The sequence below is a fragment of the Colius striatus genome, chromosome 24 (assembly GCF_028858725.1).
Source record: "Colius striatus isolate bColStr4 chromosome 24, bColStr4.1.hap1, whole genome shotgun sequence".
Lineage (NCBI taxonomy): Eukaryota > Metazoa > Chordata > Aves > Coliiformes > Coliidae > Colius > Colius striatus.
In genome coordinates, this window is record NC_084782.1 from 4,985,276 (window position 1) to 5,009,672 (window position 24,397).

Below are 24,397 nucleotides of genomic sequence, written 5' to 3' on the forward strand. Positions count from 1 at the left end.
AAACCGTTAAAGCGCGCGCGCCGCCGCCGCCGCCTCCCATTGGCTCCTCCCCCGGGCGGCACCGGAAGCCGGAAGCGGCGGGTGGCCGGGCCGGCGGCGCCGTGACCCGCGGGCGGGCAGCGCCGCTCCGGCCGCGCCATGACGGGCAAGTCCGTGCGCGACGTTGACCGGTACCAGGCCGTGCTGGCCGGGCTGCTGGTGGAGGAGGAGAACAAGTTCTGCGCCGACTGCCAAGCTAAAGGTACCGGGCGCCTTTCGGTACCGGCTGAGGGGGCGGCGGGGCCTGGCGGTACCGGGGCAGCGCCGGGATCGTGTGTCGCTTCCCCGGTGCCGGTGTGGGGCCGGGTGTTTCTCACTGCTCGGCTCTGGGGGCTCCCCGGTGTGTCGCCCTCGCCGAGGGCCGTTGAGACAAGGGGCAGCTCGAGCGCGGCCGCGGCTGGGCCTTGGCGGCGGCGGCTCCGCGTCCCGCCGTCCCCCGGGAGCAGGTTCCCGCCGAGGCCGCTGCGGTGGGGACCTGCGGCGGATTGGGGGGTTCCCCCTTGGATTGAGCAGGGGAAGGGTCTGTGGGAGCAAACCCTCCCCACACCCAGACGTGTCTTGAGCAGAGTTGAGCGGGTCGCAGCGGCCGGGGCGCGGTGGGCTGCGCTGGCACTGCCCTGGCACAGACGCTGCTCCTGGCACACGCGGCTCCCGGGGCCTCTCACCCTGCTTCTGCAGCCCTTGCCCCTTCGGCAGGTGAGCTGAGGAGAAAACTGCTTCGGGTCAGCTTGTGAGAAGCCGGAGTTGCTCTGCAGTGGCAGCGTGGGTAGCTGCGTGTGGGGACGGCTCTGCTGGAGGAGCCTGCTGTGGAGAGGGAGATGCTGTTGCATAATTTCAGAGGGTAGGCTGCCTGAGGGAGAGAGTCGTGGAAATCACAGCTGAGCCATGAGCAGCAGAGCATCTGGAGAGGATTTAGCCTAACAGGGAAGGCTGAGGGGCAGTCTCATCAACACTTACAAGTACTTAAAGGGTGGGTGTCAGCAGGATGGGGCCAGTGCCAGGACAAGGGGTAAAAGGCACAGGCTGGGACATAAAGCTCCTCTTCAGTACAAGGAGAAAGTCCTTTGGTGGTGAGGTGAGGGAGCCCTGGCCCAGGCTGCCCAGGGAGGGTGTGGAGGCTCAGGAGGTTTCCAACCCCAGCTGGACACGTTCCTGTGCCCCCTGAGCCAGGGGAAGCTGCTGGAGCAGGGACTGGGGCAGCTCTGCAGGGCCCTTCCCAGCATTCAGGGGTTCTGTGATCAGCCAGGAGCAGGAGTTGAAGGCACAATGTGCAGGGAAAAGGAAAGAAGCAATTGCAGGCTGAACCAGGTACCACTGAGAGCATTTCAGGTGTTTGTCCTGTGCTTCCTTTATCCACCTAACACTGGTTTCAGGCATGGTGTGATCCCATCCCTTTCCTAGAAAGGAGTGGAATGGGGTGGAGAGGAAATCAGATGTAAATGTTTGAAGACAAATGGATGAAACAAGTGTTACTTGTTCTGTGGTGATGTAGAAGCCTCTCTGTAGCTTGCTGCTGTGAAATGCTTTGCTGTAGCAAGAGTTAAGGCTGTGCCCCTGCCTGCCTAAAACCCTGTTTTAATGAGCCATTAGAATGATTTGGAGATCTCAACTTGAGGCTTATTTCCCAACAGCTGTAACAAATGAACTCTGAGCAGGGACTGTCCTTCTCTGTCACCTCCATATGACCTCTAAAAGCTGCAGAGAGCTCTCCTGAACAGCATTCAAAAGGAACTGTTAGGTTTGCTTTCAGCCCCAACCTCACCCTCAGGACCTGCCCTGTCTTGGAGGTGACTGTTGGAGACACACTTGGCTTTAGTTGACCATGAAAGCTGAACCACCTTGTTTGGCAGAGAGCAGAAAGTTCCTCTCACTTGCAAATCACTTATCTCTTGGCTCCTGATGCCAGTGCCAAGGGCAAAAACCAGCTGCCTTATCTTGTCTTTCTAGGCAGGAGAGGCAGTGATGTACACAGGGTGGAAACATCCTCCTAACAGCTCCAGGCTACTTGTTGTGATGTGGTTATGTGGCTGCTCCTAGGACACCCTGGCACTGTGTTGTTCCACCTCATTATGCAGAAAAGTCCAAGTGTACCATTCAGCCACTAAAAGCTGGAAGCTGCTTGGGGCTGGGAAGACAAGGTTGCATCAGTCCTGAAGAGCACTGAGTTACCTGGCAATTAATTACCTGCTGTTACTAATGAGCCTCGTGGAGATGTGGAATCTTGTTCTTGAGGGCAACAGATGGAGTTTGTGGCCATGGGAGGGGTAAAGGCTGTAATCTCTCCAGCCTGTTATCTGGCTGGTGCTTGGTGCCAGTTAAAGCATCATTTTGAGTTGCACTTTTGGTTCCTGGGGCTTGGTGTGGTATTCTCCCAGTGAGAGGGAACTGGAGGCACTGGAGCTTTGTAGAGGTGGCAAAACAGGCCTCATGTTCTTACTGCTGCCCAAAGTAACTGCCTTGTGTAGGGAAATGAGCCCCAAGTGTAACTTGTGCTGGGTAAAGAGCATGTTTGGTGTGATGTATGGCTTCTTAATCACCCCAGCTCTGCCAGTCTGTGCTAATGAGAGGCCACGTGGCCTTTGCCAGCTCCAGATGCTTTCCCTCAGAGCTACCTGGATGAAGAGCTGCTTTTCCACCCAGCTGGTTGTTGTGCTGGTTTCAGCTGGCTGGGATTTGAGGCACACCAAGGATGTGCTTTTGTGCAGCTCTCTGGGGAGAGCTTTGCCAAGGTCACAGCTGGAATGTGGATGCTGCCACAAGGTCGTGCTGGAGGGGGGGGGGGTCACTTGGTGATGTTTCTTCTGCCTCTTCCCTCTGTCAGCTCAAGTTCAATGTCAGAAGGCTTTTTGCATGAGTTTCACCAGAGTTGAAGGCAGAGATAAGAACCTGAGAGCTCCCCCAGCACCTCTCAACTCTGCCTTTGGACCACCTGCCCTTGTGGTGAAGTTGCTGACTTTCTGTAGTGATGTGATGCTTGATGGGAGCGTTTCAAAGCTGACAGGGCACACAGGCAGAGCCTGTTCACATGCCACCCACACTCCCATTGTGCCTCTTCTCAATGACCTAACTGCTGCTGGCTTTCATTGCTCTATTTTTTCCACTTATAGAAGTGAGGGAGGTGACAGTACCTGTTGGTGTGAGCTGCAGTGCTGCTGGCTACCCAGCAGCCCTTAGCATAAGGGTACAATCTCTTGTCTTCCATCTCTTTTTGTCCTCAAAGTGATTGTTTAGGGAGAAAGGCTTTTCCTGTGCTCTCATTCTTCCCTGCATTCCATCAGGCAGTGTGTACAAGGGATCCCAAGTCCACCTTGAAGCTTCAAGTGTGATAAAGGCTGTTTCCTCCAAGGTGTTCTCCTTCTCTCACATGTTTGGGGCACATCATTCTTGTTTCTTCTGACAAGCTCTTGCAGACTGATGGCTTCAGGTGCTTTCCCTGGGTGGCTTTTCTGTAAGAGAGCTGAGCCTGACAGAGCTGCAGAAGCAGGAGCCTGATGGCTTCCCTGGACAGCTGTTGATGTCTTGGATCTGAGTTGTTGGAGGGGAGAAAAGGACTAAGGAAAGCGTGAGAGCAAGCTTGGGGTGGCTTTTGCTTCTGCAGCAGCAAACACTGCAGTGGTTAGAGGCTTGTGTTTTGGAGGAAGTTGGGTGAGATCTCTGTGCTTTGTGGGACAGTCTCTGCCCAGAGTAACTGGAGGAACTGAGTGATGTGATCAGAAGTGGGTGGGCAGGTAGTGAGTCCCACATCCAAAGCAGAGCTGGGTTGCTTCCTGGCCATGGAGCTTAGGAGTGGGAAACGTGTGTGTACGTGAGGGGAGTTTTCATTACTGGCTCAACACAGGATTTGGGAGCTCAGTGGCAGCATTTTAGGACATTGTCTGTGTTTAGGCACAAACAGAACAGCAGATTTCCCTTTGCAAATGCTCTCAAGGGCTCCTCATCACAGTGGTGTTCCCAGGCAGCCCTGAATGCTATCAAGTGATGATCCAAAGCAAGGCCCCAGCATGGAGCTTGCAGTGACACAGGTGTCCCTCAGGACTGGCCAGCACAGCTGAGGAGAGTGGCTGTCCTCATTAAAAGCTGGAGTGAGGATTTCTGATGTTCTTTTTCAAGGCCTCTGTGTGAGTCAGCTGAACAGGACACCTGAAAGGAAAAGCTGTAGATGAGTGAGAGTGGAATCTCTTCCCTCAGTGCATTTCTCATGGCAAAGGGCCTTCTGGGGGCAGCTGTGCTGCTGTGTGTGGCCTCTCTATTGGATATCTGTCAGCAGATACACTGCTCAGCATCAGAATGAGTCTGGAGGCTGCAGGTAGATGGAGGGATGTGATGTGATCTGTGCAAACTGGATGACTCCCAGCAAATTGAGGATGTCTCGTGTTGGCTGACACACTGCCTGGCTTCTGCTCTGGGTTTCTGACTTAAAGCTCTGTGCTGAACTTGTGGAATGTACAGCTAATTCTCTTTGGTTCTCTCCTCCCAAACTCTCCCCCTTTGCTCTCCCAGCTCTGTCACACAGGCTCCTTGGATCCAGCCTCGCTGACGGAGCGGCAGGTTCTCCCCAGGGAGCACCACTCAGGACTGCTGTGTCTGTCCATCAGCTCAGGTTGCCCTGTGCTCCTCCTGCATTGTCTGACTCTTCCCTTCATCCCTTGTCATGTGCAAACTGTGGGTTCCCTGCCAAAACAACCCCTTCTTCTCAGTGCAGTGGTTAAATGGGAAGCCATTTACTGCCGGGCACAAGGTGCAGCCCAGATAAATCCTTCAAGCAGTCTGTGCTGACAGGGGCAGGACTTGGAAGGTGCCTGTTAAGGGGTGGTTAGATATTGGATGGGAAGCAGGAAGAGCAGGATAAAAAGCTTGGGGTTAGAGTAGGAAGGGTGACTTCCAGCAGAATGGGGGAATGAGCTCATTGGGGTTGTTTAGTGCAGCCAAACTAGGATGGCTGTACAACATGCTGCTGATAGTCAACCCAAATGTGTTGTGGCTCAGCTCCTCCAGCAGCAGACTGTTGAGTTGCAGCTCAGTTTCCTTTTCAGTAGAAGCAACATGAAGAGTAACTTTTTAAATAGCTGCTTAGGACAACTGCATGTGATGAAGAAATGCTGGTGGTGGGAAGAGTGAGCAGTGGGCAGGGCTGGGGGCTGGGTGCCTGCAGAGGGCTGCAGAAAGCAGGGTGGGAGGACTTGGAGCTTCTCAGCTTGACTTAGAAAGTCCTGTGTTAGGAGAGAGCTCAGTCTGATGGCCTGAGAGCTTGCCAGCAGGGATGTGTATATGTCTGTGTACTCATTTTGGGGACTGACTGCAGCTATCTTAATGAGTGCTCTTTGCTTTTGAGCTGTTGGACCCTCCCAAAGTCTGAAAGGAACAGCCTTGTGAGTAAAGCAGTATTAATATCAAGTGACTGTAAGCATCCACACATGAGCTGTGTGTGTGAGACTGGCTTCATCCCTTAGTGATCTTCATCTGAGGAGTCTGGGCAGTGCTGTGTGGTGCAAGACTCAGGGAGCACAGCTCTGACCCTACATCTGCCCTTGTGAAGTTGTAACTCCCCATTGAAGCCACAAAAGGCAGACAAACCATCACCCTCTCCAGTGAGGGCTTGGTCTGGAACTGGTTTGTGCTCAGGAGAATTGTAGGAAGATACCCTGGAAGGAAAGAGACTCAGAGCTCTGAGTCACATACATGGAGGCTTATCTCGTGCCAGAGAACAGACAACAGAGGTGCTTCTCCAAGCAGAGAGCATCTCATCAGTCCCCCTCAGCTTGGAGGTTCTGCTGTGCCAGCTCTACTGACCCACCAGTGGAGTGGGGAGCCTGTGTGCTGAGAGGCTGAGTGTGGCACAGGCTGTAAATGAAGGGTCCAGAAATGCCATGTGATCCTTGGAGCTAAAGCTGCAACTGGAGTAAAAGTTTGTTCCTATAGTAACTGCCAGAGGAATTACATAAAGTGTCCAACATGCTCAGGGGTTTGTGTGCCAGCCTCTCCAGAAGATGCCTCTGCAGTGTAAGGGTGTCATTCACAATGCAAGTAGGTTATCAAACCCAACTAGAGAATCAAGAATAGCTTTGGTCTCCTTCAGCTTGGTCCAGAACAGAGATTGCTTTGTGCCAGGGAGATGTAGGACAAAGATTGAGCTTTTAAGAGAAACTGTCTTAGGGCAAAGCTGCCTGTGACAGTGAAGCTGGATTGACCTGTGCTGCCATCAGACCTGCAGTGCCTTGTTAAACTGCTTACCTCTATTTTTGGCAAACCATGCCATTCCTTCCTGGGCAGGTTATGCCCCTTCCCTAGGAATGGAGTGAAAACCAGTTCATGTCCAGCTCTAGATACCCAAGAGATTCTCAAGCAAGCAAGAAGTGGCCCAGGAGCTGAGACTCTCCCTCCTCTGTCAGGAGCTATTTGAAGGACTTGGTGACTTCTCCACAACTCAAATGAGGCTGGAAGATGGGTTCTGAATATACTGAGGAGTTAAAGATGTCTTGAAAGGGATTTGGTGGTGGAGAAATTCCAGGTTGGCTATTGACAGTGTGAGTTTCCCTCCTGCTGCCCTGTCTCCACGTGCCTTTGGGCCCAGGGGAAGGTGTTTTCCTGCTGCCTGAATGTTTTGTTTCATGGAGACTCAAGCCTCCTTGGAATCTGCCTTTACCACAGCGGCTCCTAGGGCTGCCTAGGGTGTAGTTTTGGTCCAGCCTAGTGGCCACAGGAGATGGGTAGATCATGGAACTTGCCTGATTCCTGTATCTTCAGGCTGTGTTGCTGTCACTGTTGCTAACATGAAACAGTCCTCTGGCAGGGATTCTTATGGCATCTGCTTGAAATTGCCCCTCTCACAGTTTTATTTACTGGAGTAATAAACAGCACTTTCTTCAACAGCAGGAAGGACCCACCCTGCTCTTCTCTGTGCTCATTTCCTCCACCTTGCTCCCAGCTGCTTTTGTATCATCACACAACTTCAAAGAACAAGATGCTACCAAGGATAAGGTGTGCACTGAAGGCTGCTTCTGCAAGCTTCCAGCTACTCAGGGTAGATAAGTGCTGCTGTGGAGCTGCTTTCAAGGCCACTGGACACCCAAGTGTTGTGTACTTCTGGCAGAGTGTATTTAAAGCCTGTTCCTGTGAGGAAGTGGAACCAGCACCAGTTTGATCTGACCTGGCCAGTAAGACACCTGTAGCAAACACTTATGGTGTGGGGAAGGAGAGAGTGTACTGGTTGCTGCTGGTACAGCCAAGAAGATTTGAAGGCTACAACCTGCTGTGAGAAGCAATACTCTCAGCCCCTTGATGCCCCTGGCTCTTGCTTTTTCCTGCCAAGAGTAGTTAAAGCCTGTAATTGCTGCAGCTATGTTCTACTGGGGGGGAAGAGGCAAAGAAGACCTTGAAAAGAGCCCTTTCCTCTTTCAAAGGATGGCCCAAAGTCCAAGTTTTGCAGGTATCTGCCCTCATCAGACTCCCTTGCAACAGAGCTCTTTGGCTTGAGCATCCCTGTTTCACTGGGTTCCAAGGGCTGCCTGAAAGCCACTCAAATAGCTGAGTCTGGTGCTAAATGTGGGCATGCAGCAGGTATTAGTGCTCCCCAAATCTGGGAGGTCACTGAACCCTGCCCCAGGGTGCCCAGATCCTGCCCCAGAGTGCCCACTCAGGCCTAACTGATACATCCTAGCCTGAGCTAGTAACTAAAACAGCATCATGGAGAGGGTTTTTGTTGAACTGAGCTTTTTACTCTCTAGCAGTTGCCCTGGCTTCCTGAGGGTGCTCTGAGCACTTGGCTGTTGAGCAGCCATGTACAGGAGAGGGCAGAGGAAGGGATTGTGCAAGACAGTCTTTGTCAGAGCTCTTCTGTGAAAAGGATAAATGTCAGTAAGTCATTAAGCAATCCCTTTCCAGAACAAGGACACAAGCAGAGGAAGCTCTGGGATACTTGGCTGTTCCTCATTTGGCTCTGCTGAGAGTGTTGTTCTGTTACCTTGGGCTCAATGAGAGATGTTTCCAAGTAGTGGTGAAGGTTTGTAGCAGAGGGTGTGACTGTCACCTCATGGGGATCATCTGGCTCTGAGGAGCATTTCCCACACCCCTTCCTTGGGAGGGGATGGCTGCAGTGCTGGGTGGGCACATCTCCCCTTACAGCTGGCCCTGTGAGTGCTTGCAGGCAGGGAGCCTGTGAGGCAGAGGATTGTTTGCACTAAGAATGTTTCATTAAGCTTTGAATAGGGAGATGCTCTCCTTCCTGCCTATGAAAGCAGCTATTTTTTCCTGACTCTCCCCTCCTCCCCTCTCTGAGCAGAGCACTGGCTCTGCAGCCAACTTCTGCTTTATTTTTAAATGCCTTCTGGAGGATTATTACTGAAGAAACTTGCCTGAGTGGCTTGAGCCAAAGTCTGATGTCTGAACAGAGAGTGAGCAGTGAATCCCCTTTGGGATTCCTTGATTAAAGATGCTCAAGGGTATGAACTTTCAGCAAGTGACTGAGGCATGATGGAGTAGCCAGGCTGTACTGGGGTTGGAAAGGGAACTGGGAGCCCTTTTCAGTAAGGGCAGATCATTCAGGCAGCCCTTGTAGGCATTAATGAGTCTGGCTTAGATGCTGACTGAGGCTGGTGTGACCAGCTTGGTATGTGGGGTTTATTTTGACAGGCTGGGATATAAAACAGGCTGTGAAACTGTCTCATGGAAGCACTCAAGGGGCAGCTGAGGCTCTTGCACATAGCTTTCCTAGTCTCTGCTGGAGATGGTGGTGCAGGCTCACTTAGGAACACATTCAGGTATTCCTGAAATGGAAAGAGATGAGCAAGAGATGCTTTTGGAGCTTGTGACCTTCCTGCAACCACTGCCAGCTTAGGGATGGACCCCAAAGGGATCTGGTGTAGCCTTAATGTTGATGGACCCCAAAGGGGTCTGGTGTAGCCTTAATGTTGGGCCAGAACTGAGTGTTTGGCTGTGGGATCTTAAATCTGTTTTGATTCTTACTCCAAAGTGCCACTGCCTTTAACCTGATGTGAAATGCAGATGGTTGGCATTCTCCAGGAGTATTTGTGCCCAGATGAGCTGATGTCCAGGGGCAGGAGGTGCCTCAGCAGAACAGAACAAGCTTATGCCCAGCTCAGCTGAGTGCCAAGCAACTTGCCTACCATGGATGTTAAAATTAGCCAGGATACTGAAGCAAAAGTGACTGCAGCATCAGCCCTGCATGTCTGACACTGGTTGTCATTGCAGCAAAGGCCCAGTTTTGCACATGGGAAGTGAGTTTTCATTTAGGCTGGTGCCTGAGCCTCCAGGGAGCTGGGTTTGGACCCTCAGTTGGGGTATCACGTGAGGACCAGTTCCCCTTGTGATCCTTTAGTGGTTTAACAAGCTAAATGTTTGTTAGCCTTGTCCTAAACCCTTTGGCATCTGAGCTTCCATGATTCACTGACCCCAGAGGGTGAAGTAAAAGCAATTAGTGGTGAGTGTTGGGGTACACAAAGGCTGCAAGGGCAGATGCTGCTCCGTGGCAGCTCTAGCAGTGCTGCTTAAACACTGCTCTGTCTCCTCCAGAGGGACTCAGTGATGGCAAAACATCTTTCTCTGCAAAACTTTGCCCTTCTAAGATGTCTTGTCCCTTCTGTCAGTGCTCAGTCACTGGAGCTTCTGCACAGGCTCAGTTTGATGGGGAATTGAAATGCTGCAACGTAGGAGCAAACTCACATCTGCAAATACGAGCTGGGGCTTTCTGCAAGGCAGTCACCTGGAAAACAACATGTGAAGCTGTGGGGAAATGACTGGGCAAAGTTCTCCCCAGCCAGCCCTTTACTGGGAACTTCCTCCTGTGGTTGCCAGCCTGAGCTCCTCCGAGCTGCCCTCCAAGAGGGAAGTGAGAGCCTTGTTTACATCTGCATCCAAACCCATCCCCCTCCCCCCTTGCCCACAAGAGAGCTTCAGAAGCAGCTAAATGGTGAAAGTGTTGGGTTAGCTTCATGGTTGGGGGCATTAGATGCCAGCAAAGCTGAAGGTCTAGTACCAGGGTGTGTTGCATCTGGCCCAGGCTGTGCAGGACAGCTGGGCTTGGCCCCACTGCTCCCTTGGCAGCAGCCTGGGTAGGATGAACTGTCTTGCTTAGCATTTGCTTTCAGCAGAAGAAACCCTGTGATGTTCCTCACTGCCTAAGGCACCAAATGATGCTTTTTAATGGGCATGAAGTTGTTTGGAGTTTGGTTCAGATGGACAAGTCTCATTTCCTCCCACTGCTGCCAACAGCTTGTGTTCTGCTCAGTGCTGATAGCTCAGGAGCCCTGCACCTTGCTGTGCCAGCCCTTCCCTGCTGTCCAGGCAAGTGGTTCCCTTGTGCAGCTGCTTATCTTCAAGTAGCTTTTCTCTCTCAGGGTGTAGCTGTGTCTTGTTCCTCTTTTTCTTTGTATCACAGTGTTGATAGAACACAGGGCTGTGCAAGCTGAAGAGAGCACTGGTTCTGTCTCAAAGCTCAGATCTGGAGCTCAAATTCCTGTGCTGTGCAGAGCTGGCTGCAGATTTTTGGGCAGTGTTTCACAGAAGCATGCCAATAGCATCCCACATGTGTGGCTCTGGAGTCACTACTGTGTCAGAGCAGGCTGCTGAACTTCTGGGACCATCACCTTCCTCCTGGCTCTGGTCAAAAACAACCCTCCATCACCACACTTCAGGCACTTCCAGCAGTCTGTGGATCTGAAGCCTTTCTTGGGGCACTTTCTGGCACTGCAAGGATGCCCAAACCCTGGCTGGAGTAAGCATCAGTGAAGAGAACTACCCTTGGGCCTATGTGTTTATCACCAGGCCAAATCCTGCCAGCTGGGAGGATTTTGGAAAGCCTGTGGATTATTCCTTTAAACAATGACACTGCTCCAGGGCTGGGGTCTTCCAGGGCTGGGGTCTTCCAGGGCTGGGGTCTTCCAGGGCTGGGGTCTTCCAGGGCTGGGGTCTGAGTTGTGGTGGTCAGCTGGGATTCCTGCACTCAGCCCTTGCTGTTTCAGATCCTGCAACACTAAAGCAGGATGAATATCAGCCTGTGTCACTGAGTCAGTCTCCTCTGTGGCATCACAGGGTGGGAGTTTGCAGTGGCTTGAGCTAGCACATGTGACAAAGCAGTGAGCTGATTACTCCAGCCCTGCTGTAGTAGCTAGCTGGCTGTTAATCCTTTTAGTCCTGTAAAGGCTAAATATATCTAGAGTTTAAATGTAACCTTGAACCTCACCCTTAATCCTGGCAGCAGTCTCACGTTGGAGCCTTTGGGGGGTGTGTGGGACAGAGCTCCACAAATAAATCAGATGGAGGATCAGGGTTCCTGGCTTCACCTTGGTGTGCCACAGGCAGGGCACTGAGCAGGCCTTTTATGCCTCTGCCTGACTTGGACATTCTTAGGTGCTGCTAAAAGTTTGGGTCCCTGCTGTGATGCATTCAGCTTTAGGTCTTGGTTGGTATCATAAAGGCACTGAGGTATGGGCAGCAGTGCACTTCAGCAAGGGCTGTTCCCAAGCTGGGGAGTGACTTTCATCAGCTCCATGAAGTGAATATCACTCTCAAGGGTCAGTCCTCTAGTGACAAAGCAGAAAGCAATGGCAGGACAGGCCAGAAGACTTCAGACTTGGTTAAAATCATAACACAAGACAGCAGGAATAGGTACTGGAGGTAAGTTAGAGGCACTGTGCCTTTACCCTGGAAGGTACCTTGAGCCACTGATGGCATGAACAGCACCAAATCCCTCAGGATCCTCTAAACTTTCCCAATAAATAGGGCTGGGACTGTTATCAACCCTCCAGCACAGCCAGGAGAGTCAAATACAGCAATGCTTTTTTAGGGCTCTGAAATGACACTTTCCCCCTCTTCCCCCTCCCACCTCAGCCTCATTAGCTCTGAAGCTTGCTATTTTAATGATGGCAAGAAAAGACAGAACAACTCTTCATCTGCTGCCTGTGATGCCTATAAAAAGGGCTGGAGCAGATTATTGGAGCCTGCTGGGTCCCTTATGCAGGATGTGGCTTCACTGTGTGGCCAGTGGTATCCAGCCCATGGTGGCCACTTGGCCTGTGTGGCTCCCTGGCAGCTCTAGCCAGGTGATTTGGTTTTAAAAGCTGTCTGACACTGCAGAGGACTGCTGCCAAAGCTGCTCATCCCTCAGGGGGGCTGAGGGGCTTGATGAAGGGGGTCTGTGGCCCTGGCTGGGAGTGGTGGGGGTGCCTGTGAGCCTTTGCCATCCCCTGGGCAATGCATTGCTGGATTTCCTTCAGACAACTGTTTGCAGTGAGTAAAACTGAGCTTGTTAATCTTTCCCTCGTGGTGTTTTATCCCCTGGCATGATCTCCCTTGTACATCTCAGAGCTCTCCTGCCTGTGTGGAAGCAGCATGTGAACTGTGAGCCTGGTCAGAGCTGGAGAAACTGCAGAGTGAACTGTGCCTCAGCCTGTGCCAGGATGGCAACCTGGGCTTCTGCCCCGTGGCTTTGGTGGCCAAAGTGCTGGGCTTTGTGCTGCTCACTGTCCTCAGCTGTAGCTTCCTGGCCAGGACTAAGAGCAGATGTGGTGATGCAATCCTCCTGTCAGATGCTGAGTGTGTTATGCTGCTTTTCCCAGAGCAGCAGTGGGTCTTCTGGAGCTGATTCCACTGTGATAAGGTTGTCTGAGAGAGAGTCTCCATTAGGAACACAGCAACACAGACATGACTGACTCAAGCAAGATAAAAATGAGGGGTTTGTAGTGTCCTGGGTGGCTTGAATGCTGCTTTACTACCCCCCTCCTCCTCTTAGAGCTTGTCTTATGTAGAGCTCTCCAAAGGGCAGAGGGAAAGCAATCAAATACTCTTGGGAGACAACCTTTAAACATCCTGCTGATGTCTAATGCCAGCTCCTCATCTGGATGGAAATGTGAACACCTCAGTCCCAGTTCACTTGGTGCAGTTTCTCAGTCACTCAGGGGAAACCCAGCCCCTGGGTTGAGTGGAGTCAGACCCTTGTGTGTGTTTGCAGGGCCAAGGTGGGCATCCTGGAACATTGGTGTGTTCATCTGCATCCGTTGTGCTGGGATCCACAGGAACCTGGGAGTTCACATATCCAGGGTGAAGTCTGTCAATCTGGACCAGTGGACACAAGAGCAGATCCAGGTAAGGTGAGGGACATGTGGGCACCGTTGTCCTGTTAGTTCCTAAACTTGGAAGTAAAAGTCTGAGTAGGCCAAAGGTGTGGGAAGGGGAGGGAAGCAGGAAGATGTGAAGCTTGGCTGGACTGGGAGGGGAAATGTCAGCATTTCAGGCTCAGCCAGCACCAGAGGGTAGAAACAAATGCTGCTGTCAGCTGGGGCTGCTGCCCACCTCTCCTTGAGGTGTCCAGAAGTCAAATCCTGGACTTCTGGAGTGACTTTAGTTTGCTGAAGTGACATTTGTCTTGTCCTTGGGCAGCTGTTGTGCCGTGGTGCTCAGGACTGGCTAACTCTGCAGGCTGGGAGGGGGTTGTAGCAGCTGCAGCAGGGATTCCCAGCTAGGAGGTTTGCCCCAAAAGCCTGAGGAGTGGCTTTGAGGTACAGAACAGCCTTCTAAAGTCTTACATGTACCTTCTAGCCAATACAAATAGGCTCTTCCTTGGTAGCCTGGCATGCAAGGGCGTGTAAAAGCTTTCAGTGTGTATGAAACAGATGGCTCAAGGGTTCTTTTGAATTGCAGTGCATGCAGGAGATGGGAAATGGCAAAGCAAATCGTCTGTATGAAGCCTACCTGCCAGAGAACTTCAGGAGACCTCAGACAGATCAGCATCCTTTCTTCCTGGGCTCCTGGGCAAATGTGGAGCCTTTTCATCCTGTAGCTTTGTAGCTGCACTCCTTGCACAGGAGGTTTAACTGCACATGCCTGGGCAGCAGCTGTGAGCAGTTCCCTGCCAGGCACTCCCTGAGTGTTGCTTTGCCTGCAGGCTGCTTGCTTACAGAACCAGGAGAACTACAAGGATTGCTTCTGACCTCCAAGGGGTGTGGAGAAATGCAACATGAGTGTTAAAACCTGAAGCAGTTGCATGAGATGCTCTTTGGAGCCTGTGGCAAACAGGAGGGTTGACTCTGAGCAGTGACAGGCACTCAGTGGATGCAGCTAAAAGGGATTAACACTTTTGAAGTGTAACTTACCTTACAGGAGGGTTTCTAGATGCTGGGTGCCACAGAGGTAGAGAATCATAGAATAGTTTTGATTGGAAAAGAGCTTGGAGCTGCTGCAGTCCCAGCCCTGGCCTCACCCTGCCCAGCCCAGCACTGACCCACAGCCCTCAGCACCTCAGCTTTGGGATCCCTCCAGGGCTGGGCACTGCCCCAGCTCCCTGGGCAGCCTGGCACAGGGGCTGACACCCCTCTCAGGGAAACAGTTCTGCCTCAGCTCCAACCTCAACCTCCCCTGGGGCAACTCCAGCCCATTTCCTCTGGTCCTGTCATTCATCACTGGAGAGACTGAGTGGCATGAGCCCAAACCCAGGAGCACCCCTCCAGCATCACTTGTGTGTTAAGGTGCTGCCTCAGGTGCTTCTGTTGGATCCTTTGCTCTGACCACTGTGTGATTTGTGCTGCTCACATGTATGCTGGAATAAATACACATCAGTGATGAAAAGCCACTACAAGTGAAGCCCTGATTGAATGTACCTTTTGTAGGACCATCATGCTTGGAATAAGCCAAGGGCAGGACCTGAGGAGCTGAAGTGGTTGGAGCCAACCCCAAAGTATTTTAAGTTACTGCTGGAAATGCTCTTTAGAACAGTCATTAGTTTAGTTACAGCCTGTACCTTGTATCCACATGTCAAAGTGCTATGTAAGTCTGCTATTCTTGAAGCATTTGCCTTTACCAAGCTGCTTGCAGAGCTGTGGAGAGCTTCATCCGGGATAAATACGAGAAGAAGAAGTACATGGACCGAAGTATTGACATCAGTGCATTCAGGGTGAGCTGCCAACCACTGCTGCACAGCCTGAGTGCATGGTCACAGCCAGGTGCACCCCTGTCTTGTGAGTAAGCAGTGGCTCTATGGAAACAGACCCTTGAATGCTTCCTGTGGCAGTGAGTAATCCCCTCTCCAAGGCTGGCTGTGCCACTCATTCCTTAGAAAGGGTTTCGATGGGAGGGGGCTGTTGGAATCATCTGGTGCAGCTCCTTGCTCAGAGCAGGGCTGGCTTCAAATACAAGTCTCTAACTGGCTCACTGAGGCTTCTCAGCTTAGTGACAGCATCATGTGTGAGCTTTCTCTTGCCATGGTGCCATGAGTGACCCTCATGTTGGTGTGTTTCTCCTTACAGAAAGAAAAGGACGACAAATGGAAGAGGAGTCACGAGCCAGTGTCAGAAAGGAAACTGGAACCTGTCATCTTTGAGAAGGTAAAAATGGTAAGACCAAAAGGCATGGTCCTGGATCAGCTGTAGAGACTTCTCTCAAGCAGAACAGAGGTAATCCAGCTTGATATGGAAGCATTTTTCCTGGCCTCAGTCATAGCTGTGAATGCCTTGAGTCACACTAATGATGGTACCTTGTTTTCCTCTGCTGAAACAGATACTAAGCAGATGTGTTCTGCCTTACAGTGCAGAGCAGATTGGAATCCAGCTACTCCCTGCTTGGCTTTCCAGCTCCAGTGCTTACTTTTTCTTCCCTAGTTTAGAGCATGCTTGAGTTTGACAGTAGGTTCCAACATCATGGGACAAAAGAACAAGCAGGCAACACTCCCTGAAGCTGTTCTCTTGGGAAGCCTCTCTGGGGAGGGAGGGGGGGAAGATGTTAAGGGTTAGTTACTCATTAAAGCCTCTGATGTATCAGTAATTGAACAAGATTTGTGTTCTTCTTCCTCAGCCTCAGAAGAAAGAAGAAACACAGCAGTCTAGAAAAAGCTCTCCTAAATCAGCTGAACCAGTGATGGATTTGCTGGGCCTTGGTAAGAGCCTTTCCAGCCTCCTTGTGCTGACCCAAATGCCTCTGGTGTTAGGAGCTGGAGCCTTTGGTGCTCATCTCCAAGGCAGGTGAAGGATAGCTGCTGGGAGTGCTAGAATGTTGTGGTGGTTTAACTCTGGGTGGGTGCTGGGTGCCCAGCAAGTCACTCCCCCTCCTAAACTGGACAGGGGAGGGAAATCAAAGGGAAGGCTGCTGGGTTGAGATGAGGACAGGGAGATCACTCAGCAGTGGCTGTCATGGGCAAACCAGCTGTGGCTTGGGGAGAACTGCTTTGATTTGTCAACAGTCAAAATAGTAGGGAAAGGGGAAATAAAACCTGAATCTTAAACCCTCCTCCCACCTCTCCTCTGTTCCTGGGACTGTTCCTCCTCCTCAGCAGCACAGGGGATGGGGGTTATGGTCAGTCCATCCCAGATGGGCTCTGCTGCTGCCTCTCAGGGAGAGGCCACCTCACACTCCCCCTGTTCCAGTGTGGGGTCCCTGCAGCACTCCCTCAACTTCTCTACCCAGGGTCCTGCAGGGGCTGCACAAAGCTTCACAAGCTGCCCCAGTGTGGCTCTCACCCAGCAGCAGCAGGATGAGTGCAGAGCTGGCAGCGTGTGGTGGCTTGAGAGGTTGATGGGTCAGGTCACTGGGCTGAGCAGCAGATGTGGGACCTGCTTCACTGGCAAGAGGCTGCCCCTCAGCCTGAGGCCATTTGCGTGACTGGCACAGCTTTCTCTCTCCCAGATGCTCCTTTGGCCACCACAGTTACCAATGGCAGGCCCAGCAGCCTGGAGAAGGATCTTGACCTGTTTGCATCGGTGGGATCAAGCTCTGACTCCAGGAAGGTACGTGGGGACCCATCCTGTGGGTTGTGTGGACACTGATGTGTCTTCCCCTCATGCTGGTGCAGCCTTTGCCCTCCTGCTGTCTGTGTCTCAGGTCACAGGCTCTATGCCAACATCTGGAAGTGCTGGTTCTGTTCCTGAAAACCTCAATCTCTTCCCTGAGCCAGGAGGCAAAGGGGAGGAAGTGGGGAAGAAGCAGCTCTCTAAAGACTCTATCCTCTCCTTGTATGGCTCTCAGACACCTCAGCTGCCTGCACAAGGTAACAGGCCTGGGTAGAACTGACCAACAGCAGCACAATGCTGTGCAGTGGGTGGGATGACCTGATAGCTGCCACCTGGGGATGTGGGGATGTAGGGGAGATCTGCTGAGCAGCATCATCAGTCTCTGCACCCCAGTGATGAATGACAGGACCAGAGGAAACGAGCTCCAGTTGCCCCAGGGGAGGTTGAGGCTGGAGCTGAGGCAGAACCGTTTCCCTGAGAGGGGTGTCAGCCCTGTGCCAGGCTGCCCAGGGAGCTGGGGGAGTGCCCAGCCCTGGAGGGACCCCAGAGCCGTGGGGCTGAGGTGCTGAGGCTGTGGGTCAGTGCTGGGCTGGGCAGGGTGAGGGCAGGGCTGGGGCTGCAGCAGCTCCAGGGGCTTCAACAACCCAAACAGTTCCCTGAGCAGCTTAGCCTGGGTGTCCTGGCCAAGGGAATGGTGTGCTGTCTCTGCTTCAGAGGATGATGTTCCAGCCCCTGGCAGTGGCTGCAGCAGCTGGTCCTTCATCCCTCCTCTGTGACTCTGCCTCTTCCCAGGAGCGATGTTCATGGCCCCCGCTCCGCTGGCCTATCCCGCAGCCCCGTACGGCGCCTTCCCAGGAGTGGCCCCCTCCAGCAGCATGCTGGGGGGTGTGCTGGGACCCTCAGTGGGGCTGGTGGCCCAGCCTGGCACAGGAGGAGTTGTGGCCCCCATGGCCATCCCAGCTGGCTACGTGGGCAACGTGCAGACGGCCGTGCTGGGGGTGCCCAGCGGGCTGCTGGCGGCGCAGCAGCCGGGGTACGTGGCCGGGATGGCAGCGGTGCCCCAGCCTGTCTACGGGGTGCAGCCGGCACAGCAGCTGCAGTGGAACATTGCTCAGGTGAGCTGGCACCTTCTGCTGACCCAAAAGTGGGTGGTGGAGGGCAGGGGGAGGCTCATGGGATCAAAGACTTGTTAGCAGGCTTGAGGGTTCCTTCTCCAGAGGTTCCCAACCCCCAGCTGGTTGGTTCCTGTGCCCCCTGAGCCAGGGGAAGCTGCTGGAGCAGGGGCTGGGGCAGCTCTGCAGGGCCCTGCACACCCCACCATGATTCTGTGGCCTCTGCTCTCTGTAAGCATTTAGGAGCCCCTGCTTAAGCCTGTAACATGTTGGGGAACAGGAGGGTTACCTTTGCTGTGGTGTGCTGGCCTTGACTTCTCTCCTCTCCCCTTTGCAGATGACCCAGCAGATGGCTGGGATGAACTTCTATGGAGCTAATGGCATGATGGGCTATGGACAGTCAATGGGTGGAGGAGGTGCCCAGGGAAGCAATCAGTCCCTGAGCACTCAGCTGTGGAAATGAACCCTTTGCATTGTGACCATTTTTGCCTTCTGTTCTGTTCTTCAAAACTGCTCCATGAGACATTCAGGGTTTTTTCTTTCTGGCTGCCTGGCCTGAACCTCTTTCCATAACTGAGACCCATCTCTTGCCTTTCTCACTGTCAGACACGGTGAAACCTCAGTGATCAGAACATGAGCTCCCCTGTATTTTAGCACAGTCAATGCACACACTTCTGGGGTGGATCCCCCTCCCCTCCTTGCACAAACCTCCACTGATGCTTCTGGGTAGCACTTAAATGTCCCACTGGGCGTGTTGGAGGGGTCACAGGCCCCAGGGCAGTGCCTGGAAGGTCAGGCCTCCCAGGAGCCACTGGAACTCTGCTGTTAGGTGGGGGTTTTGCTTAGCAGGGGGGTACAAACCTCATCTGGTGCTGAGGAACTGGATTTGAACCTGAGCCCAGGGGCAAGCAAGCCTTGCTACCTCTTCCCTTGAGTGGAGTTCTCCAGAGCTGAGGCCTCGCTGTGCTTGGCTCACTGACCCTCATTGGAACCAAAGGCATTGGGAAGACCCTTCTCCTCCTCTCTCTGTCTCTCCCTTTCTCTCCCTCCCCCCATGAGCAAGCAGGATTCTCGCCCAGTGTGGGGGAAGCAGTTTGGAATGTGAAACTCGCACCTGAGAGTGGCTTCTTCTGTCTAACCTGTGGTATTGATGTCTTTCACTTTTACCAGTCTGAGTTAACTTATGGAGGCCTGAGAGCCCCCTGCAGGGTTTCTTACACTTTCAAAAGCCCTGTGACATCCTAATTTATACCTTTTCCATGGTTGGTTCTTCTGTTGTCCCCCTGTAAGTGTCCCAACTGGCTTTTGACGTTTTTAGGCATAAGAAGTGTGGGGTGGGTCAGATTCCTTTTCTCATCTTCAGTAGAACACAACTGCTTCAAGTCATCAGCCTGAGCAAGGAGGCAGAGTGCTGGGCTCTGCTCTGCTGTGGATATGGCAACTCCCAAATAAAACATTGCAGTGAAACCTCAGCTGCTTCTCCTGCTTTGTACACAACAGCCCAGGGTGAGACAGGCTGGGGCAGAGGGGCTGGAGAGCTGCTGCAGGGAAAGGGCCTGGGGGGGTTGGTGGCAGGGGCTGACCAGCAGCGTGCCCAGGGGGGTGAGAAGGCCAAGGGCAGCCTGGCTGGGCTCAGCAGTGGGCTGGCAGCAGGAGCAGGGCAGGGACTGTCCCCTGTGCTGGGCCCTGGGGAGGCTGCAGCTCCAGGGCTGTGTCAGTGCTGGGCCCCTCACTCACTGCCACAGGGACACTGAGGGGCTGCAGCGTGGCCAGAGCCGGGCACTGAGCTGGGGAAGGGGCTGGAGCACAAGGGTGCTGGGGAGGGGCTGAGGGAATGGGGGTGTTGAGCCTGGAGAAGAGGCTGAGGGGAGACAGGAGCCCTCTCTGACACTCCCTGACAGGAGGCTGCAGGGAGCTGGGGGTCAGGCTCTTGAGGAAATGGGCTGCAGTTGTCCCAGGGGAGGTTGAGGCTGGAGCTGAGGCAGAACTGTTTCCCTGAGAGGGGTGTCAGCCCTGTGCCAGGCTGCCCAGGGAGCTGGGGCAGTGCCCAGCCCTGGAGGGATCCCAAAGCCGTGGGGCTGAGGTGCTGAGGCTGTGGGTCAGTGCTGGGCTGGGCAGGGTGAGGGCAGGGCTGGGACTGCAGCAGCTTACAGGGATGATTCCATTCCAAGCATCACCATCCCATGTGGGTTGTTCACACTGGCTGGGGGGTGTGAAGCCTTTCATCAGGGACTGACTCATGTGCTTTGTAGCAGGGCTGTGTCCCCAGTGTCAGGTGGGAACAGCGAAGGTTCATCAGCGTGCACAGAGCCCCAGGGCTGCTGGAAGAGCCTCCCCAAGAGGACTGCAGCTTCCCACTGATGTTCACCAACCCCTCACCAGCTTGGGCAGACCCTAAAGGTAAATTTTCAGCATTTACAAACAGTGGTGACAGTGTGGAAGGCTCTGGGGGGAGCAGGAGTCACAGCAAGGCAGTTTCCCTTGGGCTGGGGGGTGGGAGCTCAGCCACTTGCATTTAAAGCTGCTGCTGCTCTGATTCTTACTCATGGGATTTCTTTCCTCAAGCCCCAACCTGTTGTTTTCAGGTAGAAAGTGGGTTTCTTCTTCTTTCCCCTCCTGCTCAACTAACCTCTGGTGTTGGTCTGGGGTTGGGTGTTTTGAGAAGCTCCACTCAAGCACAGGAGTTTTCAAGCTGGCTTTAATCATCTTTACTTGCTGCCCCAGTACTGTACATGCAGGTACAAGCCAATGGAAATGTGAATACTTCAGGGAGGGGGTTTTTTTCCCCTTCTTGAGGGGAAAGAACTGACTAAGAACATTGTACAAACCAGCGTGCACCCTCACAGCCATCAGCCCTGCTGCATATAAACCACAGAAGTACAAGAGTTTGACATTAAGAAAGAGCACACACATAGAAAACAACATCAGCACAGGTAGAAAACTGCCACTTGCTCGTGGACATCGATTAACCCTTCTCAAGTATCCATCCCAAGCCCATCCCCTTTGTCTTCAGCTTGGAACTGGGGCTCAAAGGCTCCTCTAGTTCCCCCCACTCTGTGGTGTTTCTGTTCAGGTGGAGTTGTGAAACTTAACGAATCTGTCATCAAAGCCAAGTTTATGGTGAGAGGGGAGTGGGCTGCTGAAGGCAGCTGCCTTGGCTCACTGCTCTGCTGACCTCCTGCTGCCCAAAGCACCAGGGTACCTGTGTCAGTCCTGCTCCTCACTCTCCTTTCCCCCTCAGATGCACCCAGAGACACACAGGGTGGGTTGTCTGGGGCCTCTCACTCCAGGCTGAAGGTGACAATCAGCTCGTGGAGCTGTGGCCATTCCCCATCTCCTGGGACCCTCTTGGTCTGGGTCATTCATTTCAGTGCAGCTCCTTTAGGATGGGAAATGGGGATTGGCACTGAGCCCTGTGGCCTTCCTTAGTTGTACCATGTCATGCACCCAGGTCAGTGTGCTCACTTTGGCCTTCTGAAGCAGCCACCTGCAGAAGGGCTCAGAGTTCCTCTGGCTGCATCTCGTTGCCTCATGCCTTGAACAGTCTCAGACCCTCATATGGCCCCTCACACTTTAGAGGGGGCAAACAGAGTTTAAGAGGCACAGGCTGTGTCTCAAGCTTTGTCAGGTGGAGGGAAAACCCCTCCCAGGTCTTGTCTGGGTATAGAAATGCTGCTGCTTTTGTTTTTGGAGAGGAGAAATGCTTCAGTCTGGGTGCTTGTCAACAGCACGTTGGTGCTTTGCTCTGTGTGCTTGTGGGGGTCTGGAGGGGAGGTTCCTGGTGCTGTTAGGAACTAAAGCCAAGGGCAAACCAGTTCAGCCTTGGAGCTGCTGCTTTAGCCAGTGGTGTTACCAAGACAGATGTGTCTGTTTTTACAGCTGAGGTATAAACTTGGGAGATTAATGACAGATTCTTGACTCCTGGATCCTCTCTTAAATAGTCCAGGTGCTTGTTGAGTGCTTGGGTTGGAGCTGGGGGGGAGGGACAACATGATGGGGGACATTATTTATGTTTAACTGCATGAACAGATCAAGCCCTTTTAAGAAAACAAGGCCACCAACTTCAAAGTGCTAACAACATTCACCAGGCATCCACTGCCAGGGGCTCTGGCCACTTGGAACGAGGAGGGGAGTGCTGCTCCAACCAGAGGCCCTCTGCCATCCAGCACTGCTCCACAGCTCTCACTGCAAGCCTAGGGACAAAGTTCCCTTCTCTGTTTCAGCAGGTACTGGGATCTAGGCAGATGCTTCCAGCCTGTGATCTTGCTGGGAAGCAGGATCACTGCTCAGTCCCTGCCCTCTCTGGAGAGACACCCTGCTGAGGCTCCCTCCCTGCACCCCACAGGCACAAGCTTTAGGGCTGGGTGTCCCTGGAGAGCAGCAGCACTGTCCTCAGCTTGTGCCACCCCAGATGCTCAGCTCCTCACAGGCCCCTCCTGGGAAGGGAGAGCTTTTGGGGGAGCAGGGCTGCCAAAACCCCCAGCTGTGCTGGGCTAAGGGGCTGCCTCTGGAGTGCTGCTTGTCTCTGTGCTTGTGAAAGGGGGGTACCCCCTGTCCAGCCAGATCACCCCTCCCTCCAGAGCTGCTCCCTGGCCTCTGTCTTCCCTCACCCTTTAGCTCAGCAATTGATAGTGCAAGTGCTAAAAGCAGCAGAGGTTGGGCTTGTGGAGGCAGCGTGGGAGCAGGGGGTAACACATCCCCCCTTGTCCTTGCTCTTCATTGCACAGTTCCAACAACAACAAAACAACCTGAATGTGATCGAGTGCACTAAGCTCTGGGTCTTAAACAATACAGAGATAAAAGGGAGGGTGGGAAAAAAGAAAAACCAAAACTCAAGCATGAGGTATCCCAATAATCAGAGCTGCAGAGAGGCACCAGCTCTGGGGCTGTGGCAGCTCAAGGCTGGGTCCCTGTCCTGTGCCCGAGGCAGATGCTCAGGGCTGAACAGTGTGGCGGTTCTTCAGACAGCAAGACAAACACTTAGGCCCTTTACTGGACGTTTGGTTTCCCCCCTCTAAGTCTCTTTTGACAAACCTAAACCTTCCCCCAGCAGGGACCAGCTTGGTTGAGGTGTTCCTGGCACCTCTGAGGCTGTTCTGGCTTCAGCTGTGTTATGGGTCTGTATCCAGATGCCGACCACTCTTAGTGCAGATGCTGCTTCTTCCATGGGAAATCTCTCCTGCAGCCCTGCAGCCTCTTGTCTGGCTCATCAACACAACCCTTTGCCACAGGGAATCTCTCCTGCAGCCTTTCAGCCTCCTGTTTGGCTCATCAACGTAACCCTTTGCCACAGGGAATCTCTCCTGCAGCCCTGCAGCCTCCTGTTTGGCTCATCAACACAAGCCTTTGCACCTCCACCAACCAGCCAAGGGTTGAGGGGTGGTTTCCTACACTTGTGAATGTGAATTAGAAGGAAGACTTCCAGTTGAAACAGCTTTGCCAGAGCAACCTTGGAGCCCTTGTGCCTTTGGCACGTGGCAGGATGCAAATGTGGCCTTTACACACAGACCTGGAGGCACAACGAGCCCAAGGCAGGGAGAGCTCTGCATCTCTTTGTCCATCTGTTGGTGCAACACACATTTAAACTCTGAATCCAGCCATCAAGAACAGCACCTGGACACTGTTCCTTCACCTCTAAAATGCAGTTGGTTTCCAAATGGGTGCCCAAAGGTTTGGAGGTTGTGCCTTGTCCAAGTGTTTCGTGTCCATCTGGGACGAAGCATCTGAGTCAACTGGAAGGAACTGGAAGGTGGATTCCTTGTGCCTCAAAAGCCATCACTGGTGGCATTGGGAGAGGTGGTTGTTTATCAGTAAAGACCCTTAAATCCTGCTCTCTGCTGCTGAATGTTTGCAAGGAAGGTGTTTGAATGTGTTCTTTCCTCTCTCATCCAGACCCAGGCAGCTGGAGCCGCCGTGTGAGACGGGACAGGAGCGAGTCCCATCCTGATCCCACTCCTGGGAGGGGTTTTCTGGTCTGGGATTTGCAATCCAGAGCTACAGCTGTAGCTGGAGGGAATCTGGAGGAAGGGTTTGAAGAGCTGGAGAAGGTGGCCATGGAGAGAACAATTGCACTGCCTCTGTGGCAGTTTCTAAAGCCATTTGATGTGTTCACTGGCCAGGTAACTAGTTCTGTATCTCACTTTGTTTCAGGAGAACTGTATCCCAGCATCCTCTCCCCATGCTTTGGACACACTCTGGTGATGTTGGTGAACCAGGAGCTGATTTCTGGCCAGAAGCCTGGATTACCCTTTGATGCCCTACAGAACTTCCACTCAGCTTTGGCTAATAAAGCCCATTCCAGGCTCGTTGGAACCTCAGGGATAACTTGGGCCTGGCCATGACATCAGTGAGTTTTCTGTGCTTTGCTGCTTAGCCATGACTCTCCTTTTTTTTGCCAGAGTTCTGGGTTTGCCCAGTTTGCCTGGGTTCTGACACCAGCACCTCCTGTAGCTCTGCTCTGGGAAGGTTCTCTGGGTCTCTGGCAGCTGCTACTTGCTCCTCACTTACTCCTGGGGG

The 24,397-nt window shown here is 53.1% G+C and overlaps 1 protein-coding gene across 4 annotated transcripts; it reads left to right on the forward strand.

The window, feature by feature from the left end:
* Nucleotides 1-81: 81 nt before the first annotated feature.
* On the forward strand, nucleotides 82-19,353 carry SMAP2 (small ArfGAP2). 4 transcript variants are annotated; one of them, XM_062014597.1, is made up of 10 exons: nucleotides 82-241; nucleotides 13,004-13,137; nucleotides 13,693-13,778; nucleotides 14,863-14,941; nucleotides 15,294-15,380; nucleotides 15,838-15,919; nucleotides 16,651-16,766; nucleotides 16,861-17,026; nucleotides 17,562-17,884; nucleotides 18,219-19,353. In XM_062014597.1, exons 1-10 carry the CDS (start codon nucleotides 139-141, stop codon nucleotides 18,342-18,344), a joined length of 1,302 nt encoding a protein of 433 aa, XP_061870581.1. In that variant the 5' UTR covers nucleotides 82-138; the 3' UTR covers nucleotides 18,345-19,353. The 4 variants fall into 4 exon arrangements, with proteins under 4 accessions (XP_061870581.1, XP_061870584.1, XP_061870583.1 ...); XM_062014600.1 differs by having other exon boundaries at nucleotides 16,666-16,766; XM_062014599.1 differs by having other exon boundaries at nucleotides 15,294-15,371.
* The last annotated feature ends 5,044 nt before the right edge of the window (nucleotides 19,354-24,397 follow it).